Source organism: Opisthocomus hoazin, chromosome 23, assembly GCF_030867145.1.
Source record: "Opisthocomus hoazin isolate bOpiHoa1 chromosome 23, bOpiHoa1.hap1, whole genome shotgun sequence".
NCBI classification, from domain to species: Eukaryota; Metazoa; Chordata; class Aves; order Opisthocomiformes; family Opisthocomidae; genus Opisthocomus; species Opisthocomus hoazin.
In genome coordinates this window covers 3,092,247-3,119,683 of record NC_134436.1, presented here as the reverse complement: position 1 = coordinate 3,119,683, position 27,437 = coordinate 3,092,247, and the positions used below count along the sequence as shown (strand labels likewise).

General features: G+C 38.9%; 1 protein-coding gene across 13 annotated transcripts in view; it reads left to right on the top strand.

The window, feature by feature from the left end:
• The window catches only part of ANKHD1 (ankyrin repeat and KH domain containing 1), a 120,426-nt gene that overhangs the window by 65,654 nt on the left and 27,335 nt on the right, over positions 1-27,437 (top strand). For 11 of the 13 annotated variants that reach the window (XM_075442254.1, XM_075442253.1, XM_075442252.1 and 8 more), the window contains exons 11-20: positions 3,228-3,315; positions 3,931-4,058; positions 4,225-4,368; positions 5,055-5,157; positions 14,570-15,313; positions 22,479-22,624; positions 22,777-22,888; positions 24,474-24,619; positions 26,111-26,253; positions 27,054-27,267. In XM_075442254.1, the coding sequence (XP_075298369.1) occupies positions 3,228-3,315; positions 3,931-4,058; positions 4,225-4,368; positions 5,055-5,157; positions 14,570-15,313; positions 22,479-22,624; positions 22,777-22,888; positions 24,474-24,619; positions 26,111-26,253; positions 27,054-27,267 (1,968 nt within the window). Of the gene's footprint in view, positions 1-86; positions 147-3,227; positions 3,316-3,930; positions 4,059-4,224; positions 4,369-5,054; positions 5,158-14,569; positions 15,314-22,478; positions 22,625-22,776; positions 22,889-24,473; positions 24,620-26,110; positions 26,254-27,053; positions 27,268-27,437 lie in introns of all 13 variants that reach the window. The other 2 variants (XM_075442241.1, XM_075442249.1) reach the window with 1 other exon arrangement.

Here is a 27,437-nt window from a genome sequence, read left to right as displayed (position 1 = left end):
CATTTAAGTTCATGTTCCAGGTCTTCATGACCAACAACATTTATTTGCAGAACAAGAGCCGTGAGTTCTTCTTTTTCCTTCCGCAGGACAAGCAGGAGGACTTAAAGAAGACTGTTTTGGAGGGCGTAGAGCCGGGCAAGCATCAGGTGAGGTTGGCCTTTGATGCTTGTAAGCTGCAGCCTCAGGATACATGCTAATGACAAGCATGTTTTTAAGGCATCTAAGTTTCTTCAAAAATACAAAGACTTGCTGTGTAGACCAGACGTGTCATCTTTGTCCTTCATTTTCCCTTCTGTTGGGTTTTCTAAAACCCTGTTTTTAAAAAACAGTATGTCAACATTCACAAATGCAGCAAGTTATCTCATTGAGTGTGTTAGCACCAGTTGCTATGCTAACCCTGTTGGTACATATCTAGCTTCCTGTCAGGTCTTCCCTTTTCAGATATTTACTTTAAACTAGAGGTCTAGCAGGGTTTTTAGGTGCCTCTGAAATACAGATTTCCTACGTATCTCAGGAAGGTTATTTGGGACAGTGAGGCTGGTGACTGCTAGAATACTGTATCTCTTGATAGGAGTTCATTCTTGAAAATTAGCGTAGTGGCATAGTGTGAAGAACTGTATTGTTTGCCTATTGTCTAGCATCAAAAACTTGCCTAAATCATTTTGCTTAGAATAGCATTTAGATTTCTGTTAAATGTTTGCCGTTGTTGTAGATGAGAGGGGCTTGTTAAAGAACTGAAGAGAGCAGTTGGACCTTTACTTTGTAAGTGGAGGTTTTGTTCCAGGCCTTTTAAATAACATATGATGTTGGAAACAAAAAAACATCCTAGTGAATAATGCTTGTGAACCAAGGAGAATAATGGGGTGGGGTGGGGGACAAAGCCCTTATGTAACTGATTTTGGAATTGCCTAAAGCAATGAAATCAAGAACAAAAAAAAAATATCAGTGATTGTTGTAAAGTGCCTCTGATGACACTGCTTTTGCTCTGCTTTATGAAGGATCAATTTGTCTAGAAAGGAAATGATTACTGACTGGATTGTCATCTCCTTTTTGAATCCCGGTGGAAAAGGTGTAGATAATGTAAACTCTTACCTGATTTGGGTAATACTCTCCACTTCCTCTTCCTTCCTATCTGGTACCCAAACCTACAGAAAATTATTCTTGGACGTTGTTTCTATTCAAGCAGAAAGAGCAGAAGAGCATGTCACTCGAGTGTTTAGAGAATGGCTTTTCTAGTCAAAGCTGGCATAGGTGTTCTCCTTTATAGCTCCTTCTGATCTTACTAACCGCAATATTTCTCAGGATTGGAGCAGTGAAGAGAGACAGTGACGAGTCGTACAGTGTAGATAGCCAGGGAAGTTGTCTTTGGAAATGAGTACTCCTTGCTAGTTTTTGTTCTTACAAAATAAGCATTTGCATGTATTTCATATTAATACAAGTTAAAAATGCATTGGAAAGCTGATGGAGGGTACTTTTGGACAGCTTTCATGTTCTCTGTCGTGATTTTGATTATCTACTACAAGCTACAATAAAACCCCAAATCTTTGAAATTTATGGCCATTCCAGGTAGAAGAAAGGATGTGAGTAGACAAACGCACTGCACTAGCTCAGCTGCTTATTTTGGCGGCTTCTAAATGTTTTCCCTTAAAGCCTGAGTTGATGTGAACTGCTAGCCTTTATTAGAGCTAAACAGAGTGCTGAAGTCAGAATTAATTTCATCTTGAAATAAATATGCATTTCTGTCTTCCGTTATGAAAAATACAGTCAAAATGCAGTAACTTTTGAAGATCTACAGCAGGTGGGCACACAAATGGTTTAGTTTGGCTGGACTGATGCTGTGTATGGTACTGCAAGTATTTGAAGTGTATAATAGTTGAGGATCAAGTTCTGCGTGCTTGGTGAAGTGACAGTTGGTTAAACTGGGCAGAATAACTGCATTGCATTTAAATGAGGAAGCCTTCTGACATCCATGTTTAAAACTTCAACAGTGAGGTCTGTTAGGAATAGAAAACGTTGCAGATAGTGATACCTTACTGATAGTTATCTGAAATGCTACATCTGAATGCAATATAGGATGGTTTTTCGCCATCTTGAATATAGCTACAATGACCTAAGATAGATTTTGTTTCTTGGCACATTTGTTGTTGCATTAATGGGCATTTAGAAACGTGTATTCAGGAATACTGAAACTATTGGAAGGAGTTGATTTGTTCTGTCAGATCTATTCTTGTCCTTTTATATTTGTAAATAGCAGTATCATTCACTGTCAGTACTAAATGTTAACTTTCACTGTTAGATTTACATGCAATTCTAGAAGTAAATAGTGAACTTGGAGCTTGGCTTCCCAGATATTTCATTAAAAAAGCCCCGAGGTCCTAGTATATTATTGATCAGACTGAATATTCAGAGTGCAAATACAGCCACTTCCAGGAAGATAGAAGAGAACCCTTGTTGCTGCTGGAGGGTTGGTATGCATTAGTCAACAATTCTTTGTGATGTGGAACATGTCTACATAGAAGGCAAGTTTTCTAATGCTGTAATTTTTCTAAAAGAATTGTATTCAACCACATTTTTCCAGTATTCAGAATCTTTTTAAATGAGAGAACTCGTATTTTCTCTCATTCTTTTTTGTTGGTTTGTATCACCCTTTTGTCTTCTCTCTGCTTTATTCTCCAATCCTCGTATTCAGAGACTTCTTGTGACCTGCAGTGATTTGTCTCATTTTTATTGCTGGCCATATTCAGCATGTTTTAAAAATGTTGTCTGCACTTCAGACGTTATTGCAATTGTAAAGGTCCGGCATGCAGCATGTGATAGCTCCCAGAACTGTTGCACATCAGTTCATAGTTATTTGTAAACTTCCTGATGTTGGATATTTGTGTTAAATAGTTGTCCCTTTTTGAGGAGGAAACAAGACGTTACTGTTCTCGAGTATGTTATGCGTTTGAACACTAAAATAGAACAGGGTATGTAAGTAGGGAAACTTCCTTGTGTGATAACAGTATGGATGTGGTCTTAATGCTTTTTGACAATTGCGATTCAGTGTTTAAGGTAACATGAAAATTTATTCCGGTCAGTTTATATTGATTACAGTCAGCTTGTAAGATAGCTCTTCTGCTGAGACAGGTAATGCTGGTGCCATCATGAGATGGTTCAAAAGCTGAAATAATGGTATAATTTTTGCCCATTTATACATGTATAACAGATTTATTTCTCCTTTACAATAGGAGCATGAATCTGAAGGTGGGAGAACCCCACTAATGAAGGCTGCGCGAGCTGGTCATTTGTGCACGGTGCAATTCCTTATTAGCAAAGGTAAAATGCTAGTTTAACTAATTTTAAAACTTCAAATGCAACTTTACAATTCTGCATGTTTGTGACCCTTCTTCAAAAATAATTGGGTTATGTTTATATGAGCATAAAACCGTTAAGGGTTTTTTGAATTTCATTTAGTTCATGATACAATGAATTACAAAATATTTTGCTAGTTACTTTTCCTACTCTGTTGTATAAATTAATAAATGGATTTGAAGTATAACACATATTTTCAGTTTCTTAAAAAATCACTCATTCAGAAAAAACACATCCTCAAGTACAGTCTGAAACGGTAAAAATTGCACCATGTAGTGTTACTGATAAGTGCTTAGAATGGAAGTGTACAAGTTATGCTTTGTGTACCATAAGTGTTCCCTCTCTTGCCACTTACAAGGCCAACTGTTGCTGTCATTACTGCCTTGTCTTTACAGGATAGGGAGGATGATGTGTAGAAGCCATCAGTTATTAAAATCCCTTACTTTTACCCTAGAAGTGTGTATGAATTAGGAAGATTAGGAGAGAAAAGTTTATCTCTATTCCAGAAAATACTATATTTGTTGATACTTTATTTTTAAAAGAATTTCCTTTTGTTTAATTGAGGTCTGTCTTTTATAGGTGCCAACGTTAACAGGGCTACAGCTAATAATGACCACACGGTGGTGTCACTGGCATGTGCCGGAGGCCACCTGGCAGTTGTTGAGCTGCTTCTGGCTCATGGTGCAGATCCTACTCATCGACTCAAGGTATTCACTTAAAACTATGCAACTAGCATAGGTACTGAAAGAACTATGTAGCTGATTTAATGGATTAGTAAATGTCCAATTTTAAATGGTCTAATTCATTTCTTATGTGCTACATCAGGTAGCAAAATTCATCTTCTGGCTTTTTATTTCTAAAATATCACTTCAGGATGGCTCAACAATGCTCATTGAAGCCGCCAAAGGAGGACATACAAATGTTGTTTCTTATTTGCTGGATTACCCAAACAATGTTTTGTCGGTTCCTGCAGCGGACTTGTCTCAGCTCACACCTCCATCTCAGGATCAGTCTCAGGTAAGGTGTAAGGAATTGTTTTTTAAATATCACCGTGAATGTTGCAGAGAAGCACTTCCTTAGTAGTTAACTTCTGAAGTTACTTTAGATGTGAACATATGCGATGGAAAGAGTTTGAAAGAGTCTGTGCATTTGAAAATGGTGTAGAGAGTGAAAAAGTTGATTGGTATTGTCTGCAGTATCCTGAAGAGTGCATGAACTTAGTTCCCTTTTCTGCTGCTTAGACAGGATAGTCCCAAACCTAGTATCTCAAAAGAATATGATTTTCTTGGTTGCGTTCACTCAGTATTTTGTTTCAACAGTTCTAAACACTTGTGACAGCACACCTCAAATGTTGCTGCTTTTAGTTATTTTATGAAAGAAAATATATTGTGTAAACTTAGAGTTCTGCAGGCTGGAGAGGTAGCGTTCCAGGGGAGTTAGCTGATTGAAAGCCTAAAGATGTTAACAGTTTTCCAGCCTACACAGACCGGGATTTTGTGAAGAATAAGTTTACTTTGACATACTATCCACAATAAAATAGCATGGGACAGGTCATACCAAGAGGTAGCCTAGCATACACAGTTTGGGAAAAGTGGAATGGAGGTCAGCTTAGAAATACATCTTTGTATCAAGACTTCAAGATCTGGTCCATTCAAAATGTTTTTTTTTTTCCTCTGAGTCTGTGTCTGTGGCTTTGTTTTAAGGTTCCACGTGTACCGGTGCATACACTTGCTATGGTTGTACCTCCCCAGGAACCTGACAGAACACCTCCAGAGAACTCGCCACCTCTCTTGGGAGTGGTGAAAGGTTAGTATGTAGCCACTCGGATAATATATGCAATTTGAAAACTGATAGGCTAGGAGCAGTTTTATTAGAGAGTATGCATAGTGTAGTCCGCTCCATCAATTCTTGAACACCTCTAATATAAGTATATCTTTAAAGTATTGTATGTAGTGCATAGTTTTTGCTTATGTTCTGGTATCCTACAGTATAGTAACACTGGTTATTCTAATTTTATTATGCTTATTCTAATTTATTAGAATTATGCTTATTCTGTTTTTTGGAAGAAAATGATTGTGGTAACTGCCATAATGTGCAGACTGATAAAAAACATTAACAAACTCTAGATGTGGTGTTAACTTTTGAATATTGTACATTGGTTGTCTAGAATAGTTGCAACTATTATCCATGAGCTTGATGTATCAACTTTTTCCTGTTCCTACAGTAGAAATGCAAACGTGTTGGCATGGTAAAATGCCAATGCGGATCTACTTAAGGGAGATTTTTTGTTATATTAGTAATAGTACTCTTGTAAGTAATCGTAACACCAGGGTTTTTGCTTTGAACATGGTTGAACTGATTGGTTAAAACTATTTGCAGTTATTAAATGGTGAATGTAACAGTTTATTTCCAGCTATGGATTCTGTAACAAATTCTTCATGTCTGCTAAGTCAGCTCAGAAAGAGAAGCAGATTCTGAAGTGCAAAGTTACAAACTGCAGCTCCTAGTAATTTACAGTTTTGGATGGGGATATTAAATATTATGGTATCCAAAGCTCAAAGCTCTCTTAGCCAGTTTTACTTAATTCCTTTATTCTGGAAGTGCTCAGTGCTTCCTGAAACAAACACACAAAAAAACTCCAGGGGCACAAATAAAGAAAGAAAAAAAAAAATTGTGTGCCTAATGGTGTTTAAATGTGCAGCCGTGACTCTCCATGCATATATGTCATGTGTGTGACTTCTCAAATGCAGTTGTATCATTTTCTTAGGGTCTGCAACACTTGATATTTTGGATTTCATAAAAATAAGTAGCAGACAAATCAAAAGAATGTGCAACTTCTGGTTCAAATAAAACAGCAAAAAGCTATGTACCAGCATATGTGCCCTTACAATTAAAGAACTATTAGTATTGTGAAGTGGGTTAGTGTTCTGGAAGTACATTTTGTGATGCATGGGAATCAGTGAGAGATTAGTTTGTATTGAGTCAGAAGGCTGAAGTTATAAACTTAAAGTCTAATGTTATTTGATCAAATTCTGAAAAGCAAACAGTTCATTGTAGTTTAAGAAATAGCTCACATTTTTAAAAAAAAACCTTATTGCAAATGTCAGCATATACTTCAGGCATGTTTTTAGCAGTACCGTGTTGCTGGAACTGGCACAGAGAGTTCTAGTTGTTCTTAGTGTTTTAGGACATGCTTCATGCATGATGGATGTGCTTCATTGCACAGATCAGCAAAACTGATCTGTGATGTGTTCCAAGAGATGTAGCAATCTGAAATGTGTCATTAGGCTGATGAAACATTCCGGACAACTTTGTGTGCAAAGCTTTTGTGTATCTCAGGTCTTTAGGGGGAAAATGGTATTTTTGTGATAAACACAAATCACTGTGATCATTGTAGTGATACCACTCTGCTACATTAACTGTGATAGAGTTAGTGTTCTTTGAACTTCCATTCTTGTTATACTCGCATGGCTTTAATATACCAGACTTCCATTGTTAGACTTCCTGGGAGACGAGGGGCAAAAAAGGGTGCAAATAAAGGCATGTACATTATTTCCGTGGTGGGGGGAGGAAGCAGACTGAAGTTCTTATGAAGAAAATTGTTTATCCTGGCAAAGACGAATTTATTGCCATCACAGTTAGAAGTAGCCCACTGAGTTTATACAAAAACTCTGAACTACTTGGAGGAAGGAGAGGAGCACCTAGCCTGCTTAACCTCAGTGCAGTCTGGTTCTTAAGGACCTGTATTAGTTTTGCAAGAAATGCAATGGTAACAACTTGTTTCCTGAAGAGTTCTTGGAAACTTGAGTGTAAAACTACAATACTTTTGTATGTTATTGTTATGGTTCAAATATGGTGTGAGATTTTTCAAGAGGACTTTATGGTCTAATATGGTCTAATTTTAAATTATTATTCTTCAGTAAGGTAAGAAAGAGTATGGAATAGTTGCCATCTGAATAATTATTGTGGAAAAGGGTTTAATGTCAATGTTTAGCAACTGAAGAGAGAAACATTTCAGAACTGACAGTGGATCTAGAGAGACTCAGATAAACATGATATGCAAAGATGGTAACCTCGTAAGGAGCTGAAGAAAAATGAGGTGAAAGAAGAAGCAAAATTAGTTCATGGGACTGAACAGACCTCAAATCTTACATGCTTAGGAAGGGTTGTTTCTAGTGCATTACGTTTAGCATGTGTTTATTGTGTCCACATGAAAGTGAAATCCCAGTGAAGTTCAGCTCTTTGCTTTTGTGGGGAGAGGCAGAAGATCCCTCCTTTGGTGTTTTGTACTTGCTGCCGCCCTCATTTGAAGGTGGTCAGGATTGCTCAGCAGCCAGCAGCAATTCTGATGCAGCAGGTTAACTTGAAGAGTCTTTTGGCTAGAAATGTGCTATTTCTCCAGGACTGGAGGGTCTCCTCTGCTTTACACTGCGAGGGGTGTAACACGCAGTGGCTATGATGCAGCTTTAAGTGCCACTGCATCTGGTTCCCTGGGCTGAGGGGTTCTTGGTGCCCAGCATATGAAATGGTCAAAAGGAATGCTGTTGGATTTCTTCAGGAAATCAGCTGGTTAGAATAACCAGTGTTGTCATTGATAAGTTTGGTTTGTAAATGAAAGCTAATGTTTAATACCAGTGGGATCTGAAGCTCTCAGTGGTGTTCGTGATTCTGCCTTAGTCTTTCACAGAGAGTGCCTGGTAAGGACAGTGACTTGAACCCATGGCATGCTTCTAGAACATTATTGAAAACAAACACAGGAGTGCAACAAGGGAATGTTCAGGAAGTCTGTGGAAAGCAGCAGGATTGTTTTCTTAGTTGAAATATTTGAACTATGTAAGGTGTTTTTAAACATGTCAAAATTTAGTCTATTTTTGGAGGCTGAGGTATTCAGTTATTTTGTAAGTTCTTTCCAGATTTGTTTTACTTCATAGCCAATCTGAGATTCTGCTTACAAATTAACTAATTGGTCTTAACTGAGTGCTTAAAACCTATCAACATGCTGTCATTAGACTTCTCCACTGTTGCTTTTAAGTGGGCAGTAACTTGCAGCATTTCTCATTTGGGGTGCATGTTTTTTTAGAATTCCACAAGACCTAACAGACTTAAGTTATTCGTGTGAAAGCTGCCCACATCTACCTTTGATCCCTGAGAAGGAGACCAGAGTTCCCTTAAAGTTGAACAGGATTTTAGGAATCTGTAAGCTTTTTAAGTTAGACCCTCAATGTACGATACCCCCCTGTAAGCCTGTGCTAAGTCTAACAGTCTGATGGCTTGGAGAAAGGAAAGAAAAACAAACTGCACATAGCTTCAATAGCTACAAATTCAATAAACATTTTTCACTTCAGTATCTGACTTTTTTGCCTAATTCCGAGTTATACACCGGCAGAGTTCTCGTACACTGTGTGATTTAATTGAAATAGGGGCCAGGTTAACAGTAGAACTAGAAAGATGATGTTGGTGTCATTGAGGTGAAGGCATTCAGAAAGCAAGCCGATATTCTTCCTTTTCCGTTCTGACTCCTTTCAGACTTCTCCACCGTGTAGTGCAGCTGCCTGTTCATTGTTTCACATGCTTCAACATCTTCTGATTAACTCTTGCCATTTCCTCCATATTTTCTGCCTTGGTCAGCAGCTGACCCAGTATCCAGTATCTGGAATGAGTTACCAAATGAAATATAGCAGTCCATGCCTCATGGCTTTCTAACTTCACTAATACTTTCCTAGTAGGCCTAAAGACTTGTTACTCTTTTATGGGAATCTTTAACAGTGCAGGCAGGTGATTTAAAAACAAGACACGTGTAGGTCCCCGAGAGCACAAGTGTATAAAAATCTTTTCATGGTGATTTGTGAAATTCTGCTCCTTTGAGGCTTCAGTCACCTGCTTGCTACTGACTAGTTTAATTACATCATAACAATTTTCCAGTTAGAAACTGTCAAGCCACTAGAGGAAACTTGGGAAGAAGAGTAAAATTGGAAAATAACTCAAATTTTTGAATGTTATATACTTGAGTTAACTTCAGCTTGGTTTCAGCCATGTAACCACTGTCTGTTGGATGTCATTGCACCTATTCCCTGGAAGTTTTCCATAGAAACAGCTGCAGGAGTGATAAAGGTTGGCAGAAATACTGCATGGTTCACAGGGGGAACATAGTGAAAATACAAACTCATCTGATCATTCAGCCCTCCACAAATTGTCCTGTTCTTTATAAAGAAGAATGAAGTATGTATTAAAAACAATATAGCAGATCGATTTACTTAGGAAAAGTAGGGTACTTTTTTTGTTGCCCAGTTAGCCAGATTATATAATATTGTACCTTGCATATGTGTGTATATGGATTGACTGACTGTTTCCCCGGTTCTTAGAGCTGAATTTCTTACTGATATGAATTAGTTAAACACGGAATTTTCATGAAAATTCAATATTGAATATTCAATATTATTCCTGTTGATGAGGTTGGTGAATTTTAATTGTAGACTGGAAATCTAACTCTCGACTTTGAGTGAAATCAGATTTTTTAAAAACCCAGAAGTGCAAGAACAGTGGACAAGCAATTCTGTTAACAAAGCCCAAAGATCTTAGTATAGATTTATGCTTCCTGACAGCTGCCTTTTGTGAAGTGAGGAACAGACTGAATCTGGGTTTTTTAGTTGGTTATTTTGTGATGTGGCTTTTTTTTTTTAGGATGACATGATGATTCATACAGATTTATGTACTAGGAAGGTGTATTTGAATGTATAAATGTATATCACCCAGTTAAGTCTTTTCTTGCTGTCATTTTTTTCATGCTGGAAAAAATCTTCTGGTATGTAAATATTTGGATTTGGATCCACTCTTTTTTTTTTTTTTAACTTTTTTCATTTAACAACTCCAGAAATTAAGGAGCTGTCAACAAGTCCCAAAATTTCGTCTGATAAAAAATAATGTATAATATAACCATTTCAGGTGGTGCCCAAGATGGAAACCACTAAGCTGAAATGCAGGTTGTGTTGACAGAAACTTTCTGAAGAGTATAATGGATTGTAAAATCAAACTTTTTACTTTTCTGAGAAGACTTTAAGAATATAATGAGTTTTATTAAACTTTTGTGGCTTGCTCTAAAATACAAGTGTCTGTCCTTGCTAATTCATCAGTTAATGCTTTTAGAGTAAGACCTGAACTAGGCTTTGTTTATGTAAGAAAATTGCTTATCTACTTCATGTTTCTCAGACACTGCTTGGAGTAGATATCTCCGTCCTCAGAGTCGCAGAGGACAGTGCAAGTACCTGCCTGTGCTACTACCGTAAATTGGGAGGCTGTCATTTAGGTGTTAGCAAATGTAGATAGTATGTCTAATAACAATGTCATTGGGGTCAAAAAGGTAGTTTTAGGTAGGTTTATTTCAGACCAGTAGCATGTTACCTGTGCTGTTCTATTTGTTGTGAAAGGGCATATAAATTATATCTTTCTTGGGAGAAGATCACATGTCATGGATTAGAGATCAGGGCTAGGGCTAGAAGAGCAAGTTCCTCAACAATCATAAGCACTCAGGGTGAAATATGGTATCAGACTTGTTCATAGGCAGCAACCCTATAAAGAATGAATGTGTTTGAAGCAAATTTAATTTAGAAGAGTTTAATTGCTTAGGAGAGCCACCTGAGAGCTATAAATATGAAGGCTATTTTTCCAAACTCTTGCTCGCAGTGTCTAGGACCTTTAAATGGTACTTGCAGCCAGAAGGCATTAAAAACTGGTAATGGTGTCCTCCCTGCATACTGCTGGGTGCTCAAGAGACCAATAATGGTGCTTGGGGGAGGCTTATCGAGGTGAACAGACTATTGCAGCTCAGGTACTTAGGAGATTATCTACAGCGTACAGGAGAAGTACAGGAAATCTCAGTTTCCACAGGAAACATTTACCTCTCATTTCCTGAGGAGAGTAAGAAGTCAGAGAAATGAATGGGAAGCTGTGTTTGTGCAGAGCAGGTCTTGCCCAGAGTTGTGTGTGTTGATCAGACTGGCTGAAGACATGTACGTGCTCCGCAGGAATGGTGGTGAAGGCTGAGTTGGTCAGGTTAGGGACCAGAACCTGTGGGCATACGGAGATAAAAGTAAAAGAGCAAGTTGTGCTACTGTTAACAAAATAAATTGGGAAACAGTAATTTCCTTACTCTGTGGCTTTCCTGGCATGCCCATAACTGCTCTATGCTTTCTGTCAACCGAACAATTCTTACCCTGTAATCATGATTACCTGATGGCAGGTGGTATTTGTGTAGGGACATCTGGATTTCATGGATCCTCAGTCTTCATTTCATAGTAAGCTGGTCTTCTAAAAGTGGCCAAAACAGTGCTTTAGAGGCTAGATTTACTACCTAATATTGCTAGGTTTAATTTTGTGGTAGGTTGGTTGTGTTGAAGATTGGTGCTCCACCAAAACCATAAATGAAGAAAAAAAAAAAAGGTTGAAGTAATTATGATCAGGCCCGTGAATGGATTTTTAAGTCTTCCTGCACTTACGTATTTCAAAATTGAAAGTATAAAGCAGTGTCTTGTTCATAATTATTTACTAAAATGGGCACGGTATTTTTCAGCATATTGTAATATAGGAAAGATTTGGATAAAACAGGAAACTGCTACTTTTAAATACTTAAAATATTACAATATTATTACAATGCTTACATGTTTGAAGTTACCAACAGCGTCTTCTCCACCTCTGGTTTGAATTGGCTCTTCAGGTGTGCATGTCAGGTTTAGCAGAGCTTTCTTCCTATTCCACATTTTCTTCCAGTGTCCCCAAAATTACAGGTTGCAACTATTTTTCTGGCATGGGAAGGGTTGTCTAGAACCTGAAAAGTGGCCCTGCTAACTAAATGGAAGCTCACTGAAGTAAATCTCCACACCTCTTCTGGAACTTGAGAGCCCCGCTCTTCACTTGCTGGTTTCCTGATGCCTGTCTTCAGAAACTGTCCCATCTTTCTGTGGTCATTCCTGGTCTGGGGAGCGCTGCCCATTGCGAGACCAGCCTTGGCTCCTCTACCCAGTCCAGGCCTTGATACGAGGCTGTACTTCTGCTCTTTACTTTCTCTTGTGCTTGTACAAAAATTTTCCTTTGACAGGCTTGTTTTCTCCCAGGGTGGGATGTAATTGAGAGGGCCAATATGGGTACTTTATTATTTGGGGACTCTTTGAACTGCAGCTTCTCTTTCCTACAGAGTGATGGAAGCTGTCCAGAGCTGCAAGGTCGTAGGAGTACTTTGTGTTAGAATGGAAACAATAGCTGTCATAATCTCAGGAATGACACTAAACAGCAGCATAAAGGGTTCACATTTTAGTCACATCTGAAAGGCAGAGTTAATCTGCAGTTAGGTTACTATAGTGTTTCTGCTACTTCAGCAGTGGAGCATCTTAGTTTCAGAAGACACCAGTTGACTTTTATTAGTTTCTAACAGATTTAGACAAGCATTTCGGAGATTTTTGATGAGTGCAAATGTATTTTTCAAGAGTGGTCTGCAAAACATGTAAGAAGTCACACTCTTTAAAGTGAAAGTGTAACTATATAAACCCTAAGTACACTACAGAGTCGAATAGCCAGCAACCAACACGAAGTAAGTTATTGCTAAACTTTAGTCAAATTCTTTATTATCTTCCAAGAAATTGTCTTGGGATTCACTTATAGTTCAGAAACAAAAGAAGAGTAGAGGTTGGAATGGGTATTCAGCTGGAACTACTGACCTGTACAAGGCAGCATGTAAAGTACTGAGCTGGAGAAAGAGCTTGCTGAAGGGTGTCTACAGTTTGTGGAGTGCTGGGGTATTTCCTGAGGTTATTAAGATTTTTGTTGTTTCTCTTAAATTTAGATGTGGTTTGCTTTCACTCCAGAGAGTCTGGTGAAGGTGTTCAGCACAGAGTTGGTTCAGTTCTGTTTTAATATTTGTTCCTTTCATAAGAGAAAACTCATATTTGTTTGCTTTTTCAATTAGTTCCTCAAAGGTTCATTTTAGAGTGAGGTGTATGTGACTCCTGTTTTGACAGCAGTGCAAAATGAAGTCACTTGTGAGTTAGTATTTTGGTGAAGGAAGGCCCAGAAAGAAATAAATCGGTGTTTTAGGAATCGTAATCCTTCCAGAACTAGTAACTGCTCTGGGAATTAGTTCTTGCATCCAGATTTTCACTTAGCTGTGTGATATTTAGGTAACTTTATTAAGCCATGGCTGAGACTGTGCATGATTTTAGTTCTTCTTTTAATGATTGAGTGCTTTGTAAATATTCACGTTTTCTTTTTTAATTTAAATGCTACGTATATCGCAGTTTGGGTATAGCAAAGGAGTGTTAGTGCAGAAAATTATTTAATCAGGCTAAAGCCTTCCATATTTTTAATTAAAGTTTCTTACCCTGAAGTCAGAATTGAAATTTCAGTGCTTAATAGATTCCTATTAGCAAGATCTGACTGCACGTTTCACAAACATGGCTTTCAGAAGCACAGTCTTGAGCTGTTTGAAGGCAGTGAGCACTCACAGAAGCATTGCCCTGGCTTGGTGTTCCTTGCTAGATTCGTTTTGAAGATTATTTTTAAAGTTTTAATAGTGTGCAGAATTGTTAATCTGTTACTGGAGAGAAGGAGGCAAGCAAGCTGTTGATTGTGTCTCAGAACTTATAAAAAGGTGCTAAAGCTTTCAAATTTATATGTATACATAAAGTCTGCACTGGCAGGATTCCGTTCGTAACTTAAAGATGGAATGCTGTAGTGTTTGGAGAAATACTAGTTCAAAATACTGATCTTACTGTAGAGTTAGTCTTCTCTCAAATATGTACTACTTTTGCTTGTAACCTTGCTGTTGGAAGTTAGCTTCTGGAAAACAGTCTTTGTTTAATTGCTCTGCACACCGGAACAACTTTGGGAACTCAGTAAATTATTTAAATTGCTTTGCTTTTCTTGCTGATTTTACTTCTCAGATGCATGGTCATGTGTGTCAGAAACCATAAAGGTTTCTTATTCCTTAAGATTAAAATAGCTGTGTTAAAAGGGATATTAGGATCAATATTGAAAATTCCAGCTGTATGCTTTGTCCTTTCTTGTCTTAACACACAGTATAGGGTTTAGCTTTCTGTGGTTTGACAGATGTGCAGTGTTAGTTGTAGAGTTTTTTTGGGTTGTGTTTTTTTTTTTTTTTTTTGGTGGGTGAGAGGGGAGGTTTGGGGTATCTTCAGCATGGCATTTTTTCAAACATTTTTCATGTGCTTAGGTGCATCCAAGCAGAAGTCAAGTTCCCTGCAGGTAGCAGATAAGGACCTACTGCCACCTTTTCACCCATACCAACCTTTGGAATGCATAGTAGAAGAGACTGAAGGCAAGCTGAATGAACTTGGACAGAGAATTAGTGCTATTGAAAAAGCACAACTTAAATCACTGGAATTAATTCAAGGTGAACCTTTAAATAAAGATAAGATTGAAGAACTTAAAAAGAACAGAGAAGAACAAGTACAGAAGAAGAAGAAAATATTGAAGGAACTGCAGAAGGTGGAAAGGCAGTTGCAGATGAAAACCCAACAGCAGTTTACCAAAGAATATTTGGAGACCAAAGGTCAGACAGATACACCACTTCCCCTGCAGCAGCAGTGCCCACTTACAGGGGTCTTCCCAGAAGTGGAAGCCGATAAGGGTCAGCCAGAGGATAACTTTTCAGGGTTACCTCAGGCTGACACAATCTTGTCTAAAGATGACGAGCAACAACAGTCTCCACCACCTGCTGAACAAATAGATTTTGTCCCTATCCAGCCTGTGCCAACAACGCAATGTAATTTTTCTGGTAATTTAGGTTATAATGGGACAGAGTCTCTTGAACTTCAGAAAGCATTAGGGAATCAGCAGACTGTAGGACAGCAGCAGCAAATTGCTGGGCAGGGGCTCTTAGTTCAAGAACCAGACGGATTAATGGTTGCCACTCCAGCACAGACGCTTACCGACACTCTTGATGACCTAATAGCAGGTGGGTTAAGAAATATACCTATTTTTGCATTAATTTGTGTGCTCAGTTTCCCTCTCTCTCCTTCCCTCCAAAAACATCTTGGGGTTTTCCAGTTTGGGAATACTTGCTTAAGAATAAAGTTCCTGATTAGTGCTATTAATCCTCACAGTGACTTCCAATTCTAACATGAGACTTTTAAATATCTTTTTTCCAAAGTGCAGAACTTCCTGACCTGGAGACCTGATTTAGTCCCTTTGGCCTCATCTTTTTCTGTGCTTCTTTAAAAAGCTTTATCATGAGTGATTGATAGTGCCCATTAGGAAACCTGAAAGTGTGACAGTTTTATATCTTCTATAGAATTTTCTGTACAGGCTTATACCTCAGTGACTTTCTTCAGTGTAGTACCCATCTCTAGAAAAAGCCAAATTATTGTCACTTGTACAGACAGATGTGTCCCTCTCCTTGCTGCTTGAGATGTTACTATGGTTTAAACAAACTGAAATCCATGCATAGCTGCTCAGTTCTGTAATGGCTTCTGTTTTCTGAATACCCTCTAAAACCTGATTGTTGTATGGGAATATCTCCTTGTTAGATATAACATATGGCAAAAAAGTGTCCTGTTACCTGGGTGAAAAGCAAAAATCCAAACATCCTTCCATTTGGTGATAACGATGTGAAGAGGAAGTTCATATACGTTGGGTTGTGTGAGTCACCTTGTGAAAAAAGAGGTATCATTTTGGTTGACTTCATTTCATGGATTTGACTAGGATTGATGTTTGCTGCTGGAGGTATGTAGGATGTAGCCAGTGTTGTTTGGTCTCTAGTTGTTTTTTTTTTTTAATTCAGTGTTTTTCAACTTTACTTTGCACCTTGTGTCTGTCCCTCAGCCCTTATTTTCCTGTCCCACACCCCTCCCACCCTGCCTCTGTAGTCACTGCCTTGTCCTCTTAAGTTCATTTGAAGGTTGTAGAAAAGTGCAGTAAGACCTTTTCCTGGCCATTCCGGTGAACTTTTACAATGGTAATTGCATGAAGCTCATGCAAGTTGAGACTGCCTGTAGCTTTGCAACCTCCCATGGAAACCGTAGTTGGTGGAATAGTGTAATGTGTTGTACCAGGTCCATTCAGCTATACAGTGTAATTCAAAGAAATCCTCTTGTATTCTAGAGAATCAGTCTTACTTCTCCCTTTTCTGGAATGGCTTGCCTCCCTCCCCCACTCTATGGTGCTCTTCAGAGTATTCAGCCAACATTAAAACAAAAATGCAGTTGGATTATTCTTGATTTTTATTACTAAAGATTTAGTACTGGAGTGTGTGAGGGGGAAAATTTGAATGGTTAATGCAAAATATAATCAACAAGGGCTTAATCTTTGAAGTAGTTCCTGTTGCTGACAGTTTAAACTATCTAGCACAAGACAAGACCATGTAGTGTATACCCTTTCATGGTTAGCAGCTGCATATTACATCCAGAATATTCAGTGCACTCAAAATGAAAAACTGCTGCAGTCAGCAGAGTGTGAGAACCATGCTGTTTGAAAAAAGATTCCAAACAACCGGAAAAATTACATCTTAAGAAAAATTAAAGAAAACTTAAATAGACATTGGTTTGTTTTCTGAAACTGTTTACTATTTTTGCTAAGTAATTAAAGTAATTTTTTTGCTAAGAAATGAGATTTACTGTTTTCAAAAATCGAGCACATTCTTCTACAACTATTATAAACTGTATTTACAGAAATGCAACTTGAGGAAAGTTTAGCTGTCCAATTCTGGAGGCTCCTACAAATGTGTATCGATGTTGCTTTACTGAAATATATTTTCTTCTCAAATTCATAAGTTTGTTTTCTTCCCTCACCAAAAATTATTGTTGGAAGAGAATTAGATATCTAGCTCACTTTTTATATCCAGGCTGTGTAAAAGAGTGACCCCTTTGTAAATTATAATCCTACTGTATCACAAATTTATGTATATTTGAAAACAAACTGTAAATATACCTACTCATACTCCAGACTCTTTGATCCGTATTTAAAATGCACTTGACCTTTTACCCCAAACTTGTCCATTAGTCCTTTATTTTGTAAAGAGATTTTGAGCAATAGAAACTGTTATGAGAACTAATTTGTAGAATTTTATCTGGCGTCTGTAGCACACATCTTAAGGAGTTTGTCTGGTGCGCAGGAAGTATGTCTCTTAGAAATGTTCTCTCACGCTCGGCTGTGCCAATGAAGCGTTTCCCTTGATCACAGTGCTCCTGGTGGAGCTGTAGTAATGGTGGTGAGTGACTCTTGGTTTAGAAGAGGGTATGAAGGTTTTTATTCCTGCCAAGTATTCCAGTTTGTATCGGGTCTACTTCAGAAGAACAGAAATGTTGAATCGTCTTTTTGCCCTCTGCACTGAAATAGGTTTTACTGTTGCTCTTACCAGTGGTGAAGTAAGAGGCAAGTCTTTCAAAGCCTCAGTTGAGACTAATTGTAAGAAAGAACTTGCCTTTCTGCAAAACCTCATTTTTTATTTTGCTGACTAACTTAATTGTGACAACATATATAAATGGAATATTTATCTTGCCAGTCTACTGGCACAATTTATCAGCTGCTAGGTGTTGAGATGGTTGATGTCAAGGTGTGAAGTGCTAGAAGTCTCACTGGCAGTCAGTCACTGGTAGACGTATAACCTAAAAATGAAACAACTCTTTCCACTCCAGGACGTTTTGGTTGTAATGGAGTTGATTTAGATGTGCTAAAGCAAAAATCTTGCAACTAACCCTGTCTTTGAAGATGTGACTTATTACAGTCAAAATCTTAATTGGGTTTACAAAAGAGATGTAGATATTATGTTGTTCAGAGTGGGAAAGCAATGAATGATTTTGGATCACATCTTCCAATAGAACAGGACATTTTGGATCTAAATTTCATTACTCAGTACACATTTGTTTTCTTGAAGCATCTTGTCTTGCATAGTTGTAGTTTCATTTCCATTTACATTGTGCATTTACTGCAGTAGATTTCGTAGTTGGCAGTAGGCTCCTTGGCTGTTTTGGTGTATTCAAGATGAGGAACTTTCTTTTGGTTGCTAGGTTTTATCTTTAATTGGAATATTTTTATTACTGTTTGTTCTACTTGGCTGGAGGCAGGAGGTGGCATCTGTGTGCTTCTGTCTGATTCTCCTGTGAGCTCCCATTTGTATACTGAAATTCCAGGCGTGCTTTGAGAAACTGTAACTGTTGTTTGTTTCTGAAATTCTGGATGTGGTCAGTTATGCAGAATTGTGGTATTTCTGTAATGATTTGGTAATGATTTGGAAGGTGACATCTGAATTACTGTATTTAGGATTGCTGTTTGGAGCAAGGCTGGTTACCAGGATGATCTGGAGTGAGAAATGGTGACTCATAAAATAAGGTGCAGTCACCAATGTGCAAAAGCTTCTGTGCGGTAACACATTACTGAGAAGCTGGGTTGACAGGCTGAAAGAGTGGTCATGAAAAAGGATTGTTTTCTTTGTCCTGAAAATTGCAGTTCCTTTGAGGAGAGAGAAACTGAAATCCAAGTCCAGTATTCGTGAACATCCATGCTTGTGGCATGACAATGGTTAGGTAGATGCACTTTCAAGACTACAGCTGCAATCTTATCCAGAGCTGCTTGCTCAAGGTTCTGCCAATGCCTCCACAGTCAAACTTGGATAAAATACCAGGTTCTTGCTTCATTTTGTTTACTCGTGTTTCCAGTGATATTTTGTCATAACCTTGGAAAATAGTCATCCATGTCTTTGGAGACCTGTCTTCAACTTCGCACTTACTCAAAGAAAGTCCTTTTGGAAAGCTACAAGCCCTTCTTAAAATATGGGGAATGTGTATTTTGTCTTGTGTAGAATATATATATATATATATATTTTTAATACAAGTCTTTTGAATATTGAAGTCTGTAGAAACATTCAAAACCTGTGTCACAAAACAAGTATTTATTTATAAATATCTGAGGTACACGATGTGAAAATTGGTGGGTTTTTTTATTTTTTTTAATCAATGCCTGGCTATCAGTGTGTTTATCTGTACCCTTCCTGGTGAAAAGACAAAAGGTCTGTTCAGCAGGAAGCAATCTGCATGTTGGAAAGTTTCCCCCTGGTCTTCTCAGAGTAAAAACTGCACATTTTTCTAGTCCATTGAAATCCTGCAATGCGGCATAGAGATGCTGAAGGTGATCATCCCCCATGGTTGGTTTTATGCCCTCCAGCTAGCCTTTCCCCTTGGAGTCGCAGGCAGTGCCAGTCCTGCTCTCCACTGCCGAGCTACAGTGCTGCAGTCAGTCCTGTGTTAATGCCAATTATTGAAAGTCCCACTCCAGGGTATGGTGGTATTGCTCCTTAGGGAGACTGCACATTAGCTTCTGGCACTGTAAGTGTGACCAGCCTAAAGACTAGTGATCGACAAGACATCCTTGACTTCCATGTGGCTGGTGTCAGACTGATGGAGCCATCCCCGAAGCCATGACTGAGGTTCTTCTGGTAGCGGGAGGCAGAAGCAGAAAGGTGGCTCTCCCTTGTGTCCTGTTGGTAGGACAATCTCGTCCCCCTGGATGTGGTTTGCAGGAGCAGTAGTTGTCTGACCTGCCATGATAGAGGCTGGTAATCCAGACACAGACTTGGGGAAATAGAAGTTAACTCCAGTTTCATACAAATGCATGCAGAGGGATGTTGGAACCATTGTTGCAAGGACATCTACGAGTTAAAAATCTGTATGATGTGGTGTATCTTAGGCTGAGCTAAATCAGCCCCATGAAACTGGAGGCAGAAGTTCTTGGACGTATTTTTCTCCACAGAGTGTGTGTTATGTTGGTGCTCCATTGGGCCAGATTGCCAGTCACACTAAGGAAATAGAAAATTACACTTCAAAAAATCCTGCGGTTTTGTAAACTCAATAGTTGTAGGGGGGATAATTAATCAGTGGGTTGTGTAGGACTACTACTTGCTAGATTTCATTTTAAACTAGAGTTTGGGATATCAGTACGGGGTTTATCTGCATTTCTACTGGCTTCGGTGTTCTCTCTCATGTTTGACGTTGTTACTGTGCGCATGAAGTGCTTAGTGCACGCTCATATGTTTCAAGCACATGATGAAAATCTAAAGTATGCAAGAAATACTTGGACATTTTCAGTCATGGTTGTGAAATATTACAGGTCCCACAAATTCTCTAGAGCAACACTGAATATGTTACAGTAAGGACCCTTAAATTAGCTCAAGTGGAGTCCCTCTGCACACCCCTGCTTTGTATGCACAGCACATGCACATGTTTTTAGATGTATCTGTAGCTGCAAGATCTGAAAGCATTGGGCCAGTGTCTTTCATGAGAAAGGATTAGTTTGATTTAATGTAAATCCTTAACAGGGTGATTTCGTGTCTTGTATTTTGGAAGGAATAATCTTAAGAAATCCAATTACTATCTTGCACTTCAGTGCATTGAGCAAGAAAATAATTGTATTGCATTAATTAATACTCATCTGCTGCTAGAAGTGGTAATCTGTAGTAAGCAGAGAGCTGTATTTGAAAAGTTTAAGACAAGCCTGATTTGCTTGTGAAGGTTGTAACGTGAAGCAAAAGTGAACTCTAAATTCAGGTACAATACTTTGTTGCTTAAATGTGGTAGCCAAATGTTAATGCTGTTTTTTGCCTGTGTGCCAAGGAGAATGCTTTACTAAAAAAATCCGATTGAAAACCATCACCTCCCAAAACTTCAGTGACAAATCCCCACTGTGTTTGCAGAACCCAGTTGAAGTGACCCATCTAAACTTGTTCCAGTCTGTTTCCTTTGTCACGCATATGCAGTCCTACATGCAGTTCTGTAGGCTGAATTAGTGGTATTGGTGGTCATGTTTAGGATTTTTCAAAGACTTATCCATCTGTACCATTTTCCTATGGGTAATTGCTGGTGTGTGATTTGTCAGTGGAATCGCAAAGGTTGAGCTGGAAGAGATTTGCAAAAATTTCTGTTTAAGCCATATGCAGGTTTGAGTTCATCCTTCATCTTCCCTTATTGCTTGAAACACACAAAAGCAAAATGATGCCGCTTATTTCTTACCTGCAGTTGTTACTGTTTTCCGTCAGTTTCTTGTTCCAGGAATACTACAAAATACTGTATGATTTGGAATAATTAAAGCTAACCAGGCATTCCATCTAATGAGACTGCACAGTATAGAAATCTGGCAATCCAGCAGTGACAGTACTTGTCAAATCCAGTTGCTATATTAGCATTGCTTACTGTAGTTAAAGTGCACTCATAGCTAGTGCGTAGGCTTGATAGGCCTTCCTGCCAAGTAATCCCAACTGAGCCTTGGATTCATTTGGGCTCCGCTTGGGCTCTCATTTGGTTACAAAGGCAGGCGGAGGTCTTGGCACTGCAATACCTATGTGCAGGGATGTTTCTCTGCTTGATTCTGGTAAAGCTTCATTTAAAATTAATTGAATAAAATCTGATCCTAAATTATCAGCTTTTTTAAAAATTGCTTTTGTCTTGTTTTTTGAAAGAAGATAAAGTTGCATTCCTTGTGTTTCTGAGCCGCACTACGTCTTCAGGATGAAATCTTTTATAGGCTGTGGGTTAGAATAAATTTTAGGGAGCACAGACAGTTTTCAGCTTTCTTATTTTTGACTGCTCCCTCCTGTCTGCTTTTATTCCACCCTTCCTGGGTTGTTTTAACTCTGAGACGATTAATGGTATAAGTTGCTGTCAGCCCTCTTGCTTTGAAAACCTTCTCTGGGGACTAGGTGTGCACTAACCTTTACATGAAAAACTTTTGAATTCCAGAGTGAGATTGTATTTCTGACCATTAGGTTTGTGTTTTAGCAATAAATCATTTGCCTACTTAGACTGAGCCTATGATTGAACTTTAACAGTGTGAAGGTTACAATTTGAAAAGGATAACTAATAACCTTCATAATTCATTCCTGTAACGTATACAGACTAATTCATAAAATTATTTTCTAACCTAACACAGTTTGGAGACAATACTTACACTGTTTAACTGCTGGAAAGCTTCTTTGTGCAAGACACCAACTCATTTGTTTTTTAGAAAAGCTAAATTTTGTTTCCCCCAATTACTGTTTTGATATTAGAGCATTGCAGTTTTACTGGACTAAATATTTTTTCATATAAATTGTGGCATTCCTAAGAGTGGATTAATAACATGGTGTTACTTTTCAGCTGTGAACAGCAGAGTGCCCAGTGGCTCCACCAGCTCCTCGCACACTACTGAATCCCCTACACCTGAGCCTGGTTCACAGGCATCGAGCAATGTGTCCTCACAGTCAGTGCTCCCTATGTATCCCTCAGTTGACATCGATGCACATGTGAGTAACTGCAGTTGATTTTGAGTGGATTTGGTTTCTGATAAGTTCTGAAACGAAGAGATTTAATCTAGTACTGTCTTAAAAATGTGAAAGTTCTTTTAAAGTATCTTTGATTTCTGAATATCTGTTTCTTTTTCTTCCCAACCATGAAGACTGAAAGTAATCATGACACTGCTCTGACCCTGGCGTGTGCAGGAGGTCATGAAGAACTTGTATCTGTACTGATAGCACGTGGTGCCAATATTGAACACAGAGACAAGAAGGGTAAGCTAAAAAAAACCCAGTAAACCATTTTGATCATGATTTGAACAGCAAATTTCAAACTGAGATTTGGGATTCTTTGCTTCCAAAAATTACCAAAGCTGCAAAAATGTAGAATTGCATTTGTGCACTTCATGTAGAAATATTTGCCACATAAAGCTAGTAATGTTGCATGCATTTCTTTCTGTATTTTTGAAAGGAAGTGCATCTCAGTGGTATCTTAAGCAGATCTGCAAAATGTGGAGCACTTTTGTAGACAGTGAATCATGGGGACAAAAGACCTTAGCATACTAGATAGAGCGGCTAGTGGGGATAAATATGAAATCATAGCTGACAAAGCTAATGGGGAGTAGTTGTCAGCTTGTGTATCACATTTTTCCCATTAACGAAGTTCGGCAAAATCTCAAATCTTCTGGAGCTGAGAGAATAAAACCACCATGCCTCTCTCCTTGGAACTCACATTGACCCCTGGAAATAAGCGACAAATGCAATGCAGATCATAGAATCATAGGTTGGAAAAGATCATTGAGTCCAACCATCCGCCCAACAACACCATTCCTACTAAACCATATCCCAAAGTGCTACATTCACATGTGTTCTAAGCACCTCCAGGGATGGGGACTCAACCACCTCCCTGGGCAGCCTATTCCAATGCCTGACCATTCTTTAAGTAAAGAAATTTTTCGTAATATCCAATCTAAACCTCACCTGATGCAACTTGAGGCCATTTCCTCCTGTCCTATTGCTGGTTACCTGGGAGAAGAGACCACCAACACCTGCCTTGCTACAACCTCCTTTCAGGTAGTTGTAGAGAGCAATAAGGTCCCCATTCAGCCTCCTCTTCTCCAAACTAAACAGCCCCGGTTCCTTCAGTCACTAATCTTAAGACTTGTTCTCTAGACCCTTCACCAGTCTTGTGCCCTTCTCTGGACACGCTCCAGCCCCTCAATGTCTTTCTTGTAGTGAGGGGCCTAAAACCGAACACAGTACTCATGGTGTGGCCTCACCAGTGCCGAGTACGGGGGTACGATCCCCTCCCTGCTCCTGCTGGTCACACTGTTCCTTATACAAGCCAGGAAGCCGTTGGCCTTCTTGGCCACCTGGGCACACTGCTGGCTCATGTTCAGCTGGCTGTTAACCAACACCGCAAGGTCCTTTTCTGCCAGGCAGCTTTCCAGCCACTCCTCCCCAAGCCTAGCATTGTGTGGGGTTGTTGTGACCAAAGTGCAGGACCCAGCATGTTCACTTGTTGGAGCTTTATTATATAGGAATGAAGTGGAAAGCTTTGACTTCTCTAAAGAGAGGAGGTGATTAGAACTTAATCCAAACTGATCAGTGCAAGTACTATGTAGATTTCATTTGAAGAGCCTTTCATTATATTTGGCTGGAATCAGAGCCTAGATGTGTCAGAGTCAGAAGAGAGCTAGGACAGGGTCTGAGATTGTAGCCTATACCAGGAAACTGCCAGTCTGAGGAAGACATGTCCGATTAATAGCAGGCATTGTGAATTAACCCTTTTGCATTTCTGCTCCTTAGTAATACTTTGGAGATTCTCAAGGTTGCTTTTAACATGAGCTCTTGTTACTAGGTTTTACGCCTTTGATTCTGGCTGCAACTGCTGGACATGTTGGTGTAGTGGAAATTCTTCTAGACAAAGGTGGGGATATAGAAGCACAGTCTGAGCGCACAAAGGATACTCCGCTTTCGCTGGCATGCTCTGGTGGTCGCCAAGAGGTACAGACGTGTTTGTCCTCAGTGGGTTTGAACTGTTTTTTGTAGATAGTTTTTTGTACAGTGTGGGTTTTTTTTTGTTTTGTTGATGATATAATGAATCATCCTTTTTCTGGAAGGTTTTTAACCTGTTGAAGTGTAGCTAGTTTAAGTCTCTTTCTTCAAGAGGAAAGGGAATTTATGCTTTTCTTCGTTGGCTATCCCAACGAAGTAATAGGTGTTACAACTGTTGATGTATCCTTGCAAGAGAAGTACTTTTGTGAAGGAGGTAGAGATGTTTAGTAAATACCTTTATTCACTGAACACTTTCCTTATGCATCCTTCTCGCTCTCAAAACTATAACAGCCAGTGCAGGCACACGAGAACAGAAACTGAGTTTTTGTGTTGGCAGTACATGGTTTTAGTGGTGATGTGCAGGGCTGATAGGTGCAGGAGCAATGCAGGGCACATTATACGAGTCTTTTAAGGATGTTTGTTTTAGCTTTTTTTTTTGTCCAAATAAGATTTGTTAAATTTCTTCATACTTTAGTCATGAGCATACTAGCTTAGAGGATGGCATGGAGATGGCAAAGGGCTCTGTGCCAGATGCGGGAATGGTAAGTTTTGGAACTTAATAAGGATTGAAACAGTTGGCCAGAAATGGAAAGTTTACACTTTGGCTTTTGAATTGCAGTTCTTTAGCAGTAAAAGTGCTGCTCACAAATAAAAGGAGAGATCAATGTGGAGATCAATGTGGCCTGTGATAGCATTGCTTACTCAACTGCTTAAGTCTTTTGTTCTTACTCTTAATTTTTTTACTTTATGCCAGAATCTACCTCTTATGTTTCTGGTTTAGCAACTTCTGAGGCAGCCTTTTTTGCTGGCTTTCTTGAAAATCACCTAGCCTATGTTAGCAGTAAAATGAGGCCCATGAAAGTGCAGTAAGTCACCAGAAATGTTTTAGTTTTTCCCTCTTTCATTTCTTTTAAGCAGCTTCTGATAGAGGAGAGACATCCTTCCTCACACTTGTTCCATTAACATCAGTCAGTCTGAATTTTACCGTGTATTTTGTTGGAAAGACCGTATAATACAGATGGTCAAACTTGGCTGAAGTGTCATTTGAGTTAAAGTTGTGGGAGTTTCTGAAAGAAGGCACACAAACAGTGTGAGACATTGTGGGAGTGGGATGGATCCCTTGTTTGCGAACTTAAGATTCACAGGAAGAGCTTCACTTTTAAAGCCTTGCATTTTTGATTAGGTAGAATAATCTTTCTGGAAGACAAGTGCTGCAGTGCTACAAGCCATGCAGATTAGCTGATGTATTCATCAGTTGCTAAGTCTGTACAGCGCATGTGTAAAAGTAAAGAGGATAAAGGTTTTCCTGTAGAAACATATCTATTGACATTGGAAACTGGTAGCATACTGGAAGGTTTGAACATGTGGTAACATCCTTTCACTTTGCGGATAATAGCGAAGGCCACAATATGTCTTTTAAGACACATACTCTCTTTTCAGGTTGTTGATTTGCTGTTGGCCCGAGGAGCAAATAAAGAACATAGGAATGTGTCTGATTATACACCATTAAGCCTTGCTGCATCTGGTGGCTATGTTAATATCATCAAGATTCTTCTTAATGCTGGGGCAGAAATTAATTCAAGGTAATGTACTATGTACTTCGTCCTCACCAGATGAACTGCAGTATAGCACAGACAATCCATTGTTGGCTACGTACTGAGGCATAGGTTGGAATATCTAGTGTTTTCAGACCTCCTTACAGCCTTTCTATGCTGATGTCCTTTATGTTCATGTTATCTTAGTGCTTTTAAATTGCCTTTTACTATCACAAACTTCCATCTTCCTTATACCTAAATTTTAAGGGATTGTTTTAGTTTGCATACCTGTTCCTTCCCTTTCCCTTTTCCACCATTCTGGGATCTAGAAGTCTAGAAGTCTACTTCCAGTAGAACCAGGTAAAGGAACCAGCCAGAGCACTCAAGGCGGCTCTATTTGTTTGTTTGAAGATGTCTTTTTCAGTAAGAGGAAGAAATTTACACAGCTATGTCTCTCAAGCCTCCTCTTTATTAATTTTAGGAAAACTTACATACACTTTATCACTACAGAAAGTTAAAACTGCAGCTGTGCTAGAAGCATGTGTTTTTTTCTGAAAGAAAAGGATGCAGGCTTAATTTTTAGTATGTGTAGTTTAAGGCTTATGTGTGATTCAGCCATCTGAATGTCTCAAAGTTGAAATGTATCTTCCTTGATTATAATTGCAGATGTATGTTGCATGTAGTTATTCTGATGGTTTCTCCTGATCAATTTTAAAATGCTACTATTTTAGGTCACTGTCTGTATTTCTGTATGTTATATGTTCCTTTCTGGCTTGCAACAGAGCATTTTGTTCCTCTTAGATACATCCCTGTGGGATGGGAACTGCAGTTTATTTCTTTCCCTTTAGGACCGGGAGTAAGCTAGGTATTTCTCCTCTGATGTTGGCTGCTATGAATGGCCATGTACCTGCTGTGAAACTGTTACTTGATATGGGTTCTGATATTAATGCCCAAATTGAGACCAACCGGAATACAGCCCTCACCCTGGCCTGTTTCCAAGGCCGAGCAGAGGTGGTCAGTCTGCTTTTGGACAGGAAGGCCAATGTTGAGCACAGGGCAAAGGTAAGTGTGCGAATCACTTTTCCTTATGACTTATTTCCAACAGGTGATTTTTCTGAGTCATCAAGTTTCTTCAAATTTTCCTGTTATTTTGAGCCTCTCTGGGCTCAGAGGACTTATTTAATCAGAGGACTTATTCAATATTCTGAAATAAGTTTGTTTTTTTTTTTTAA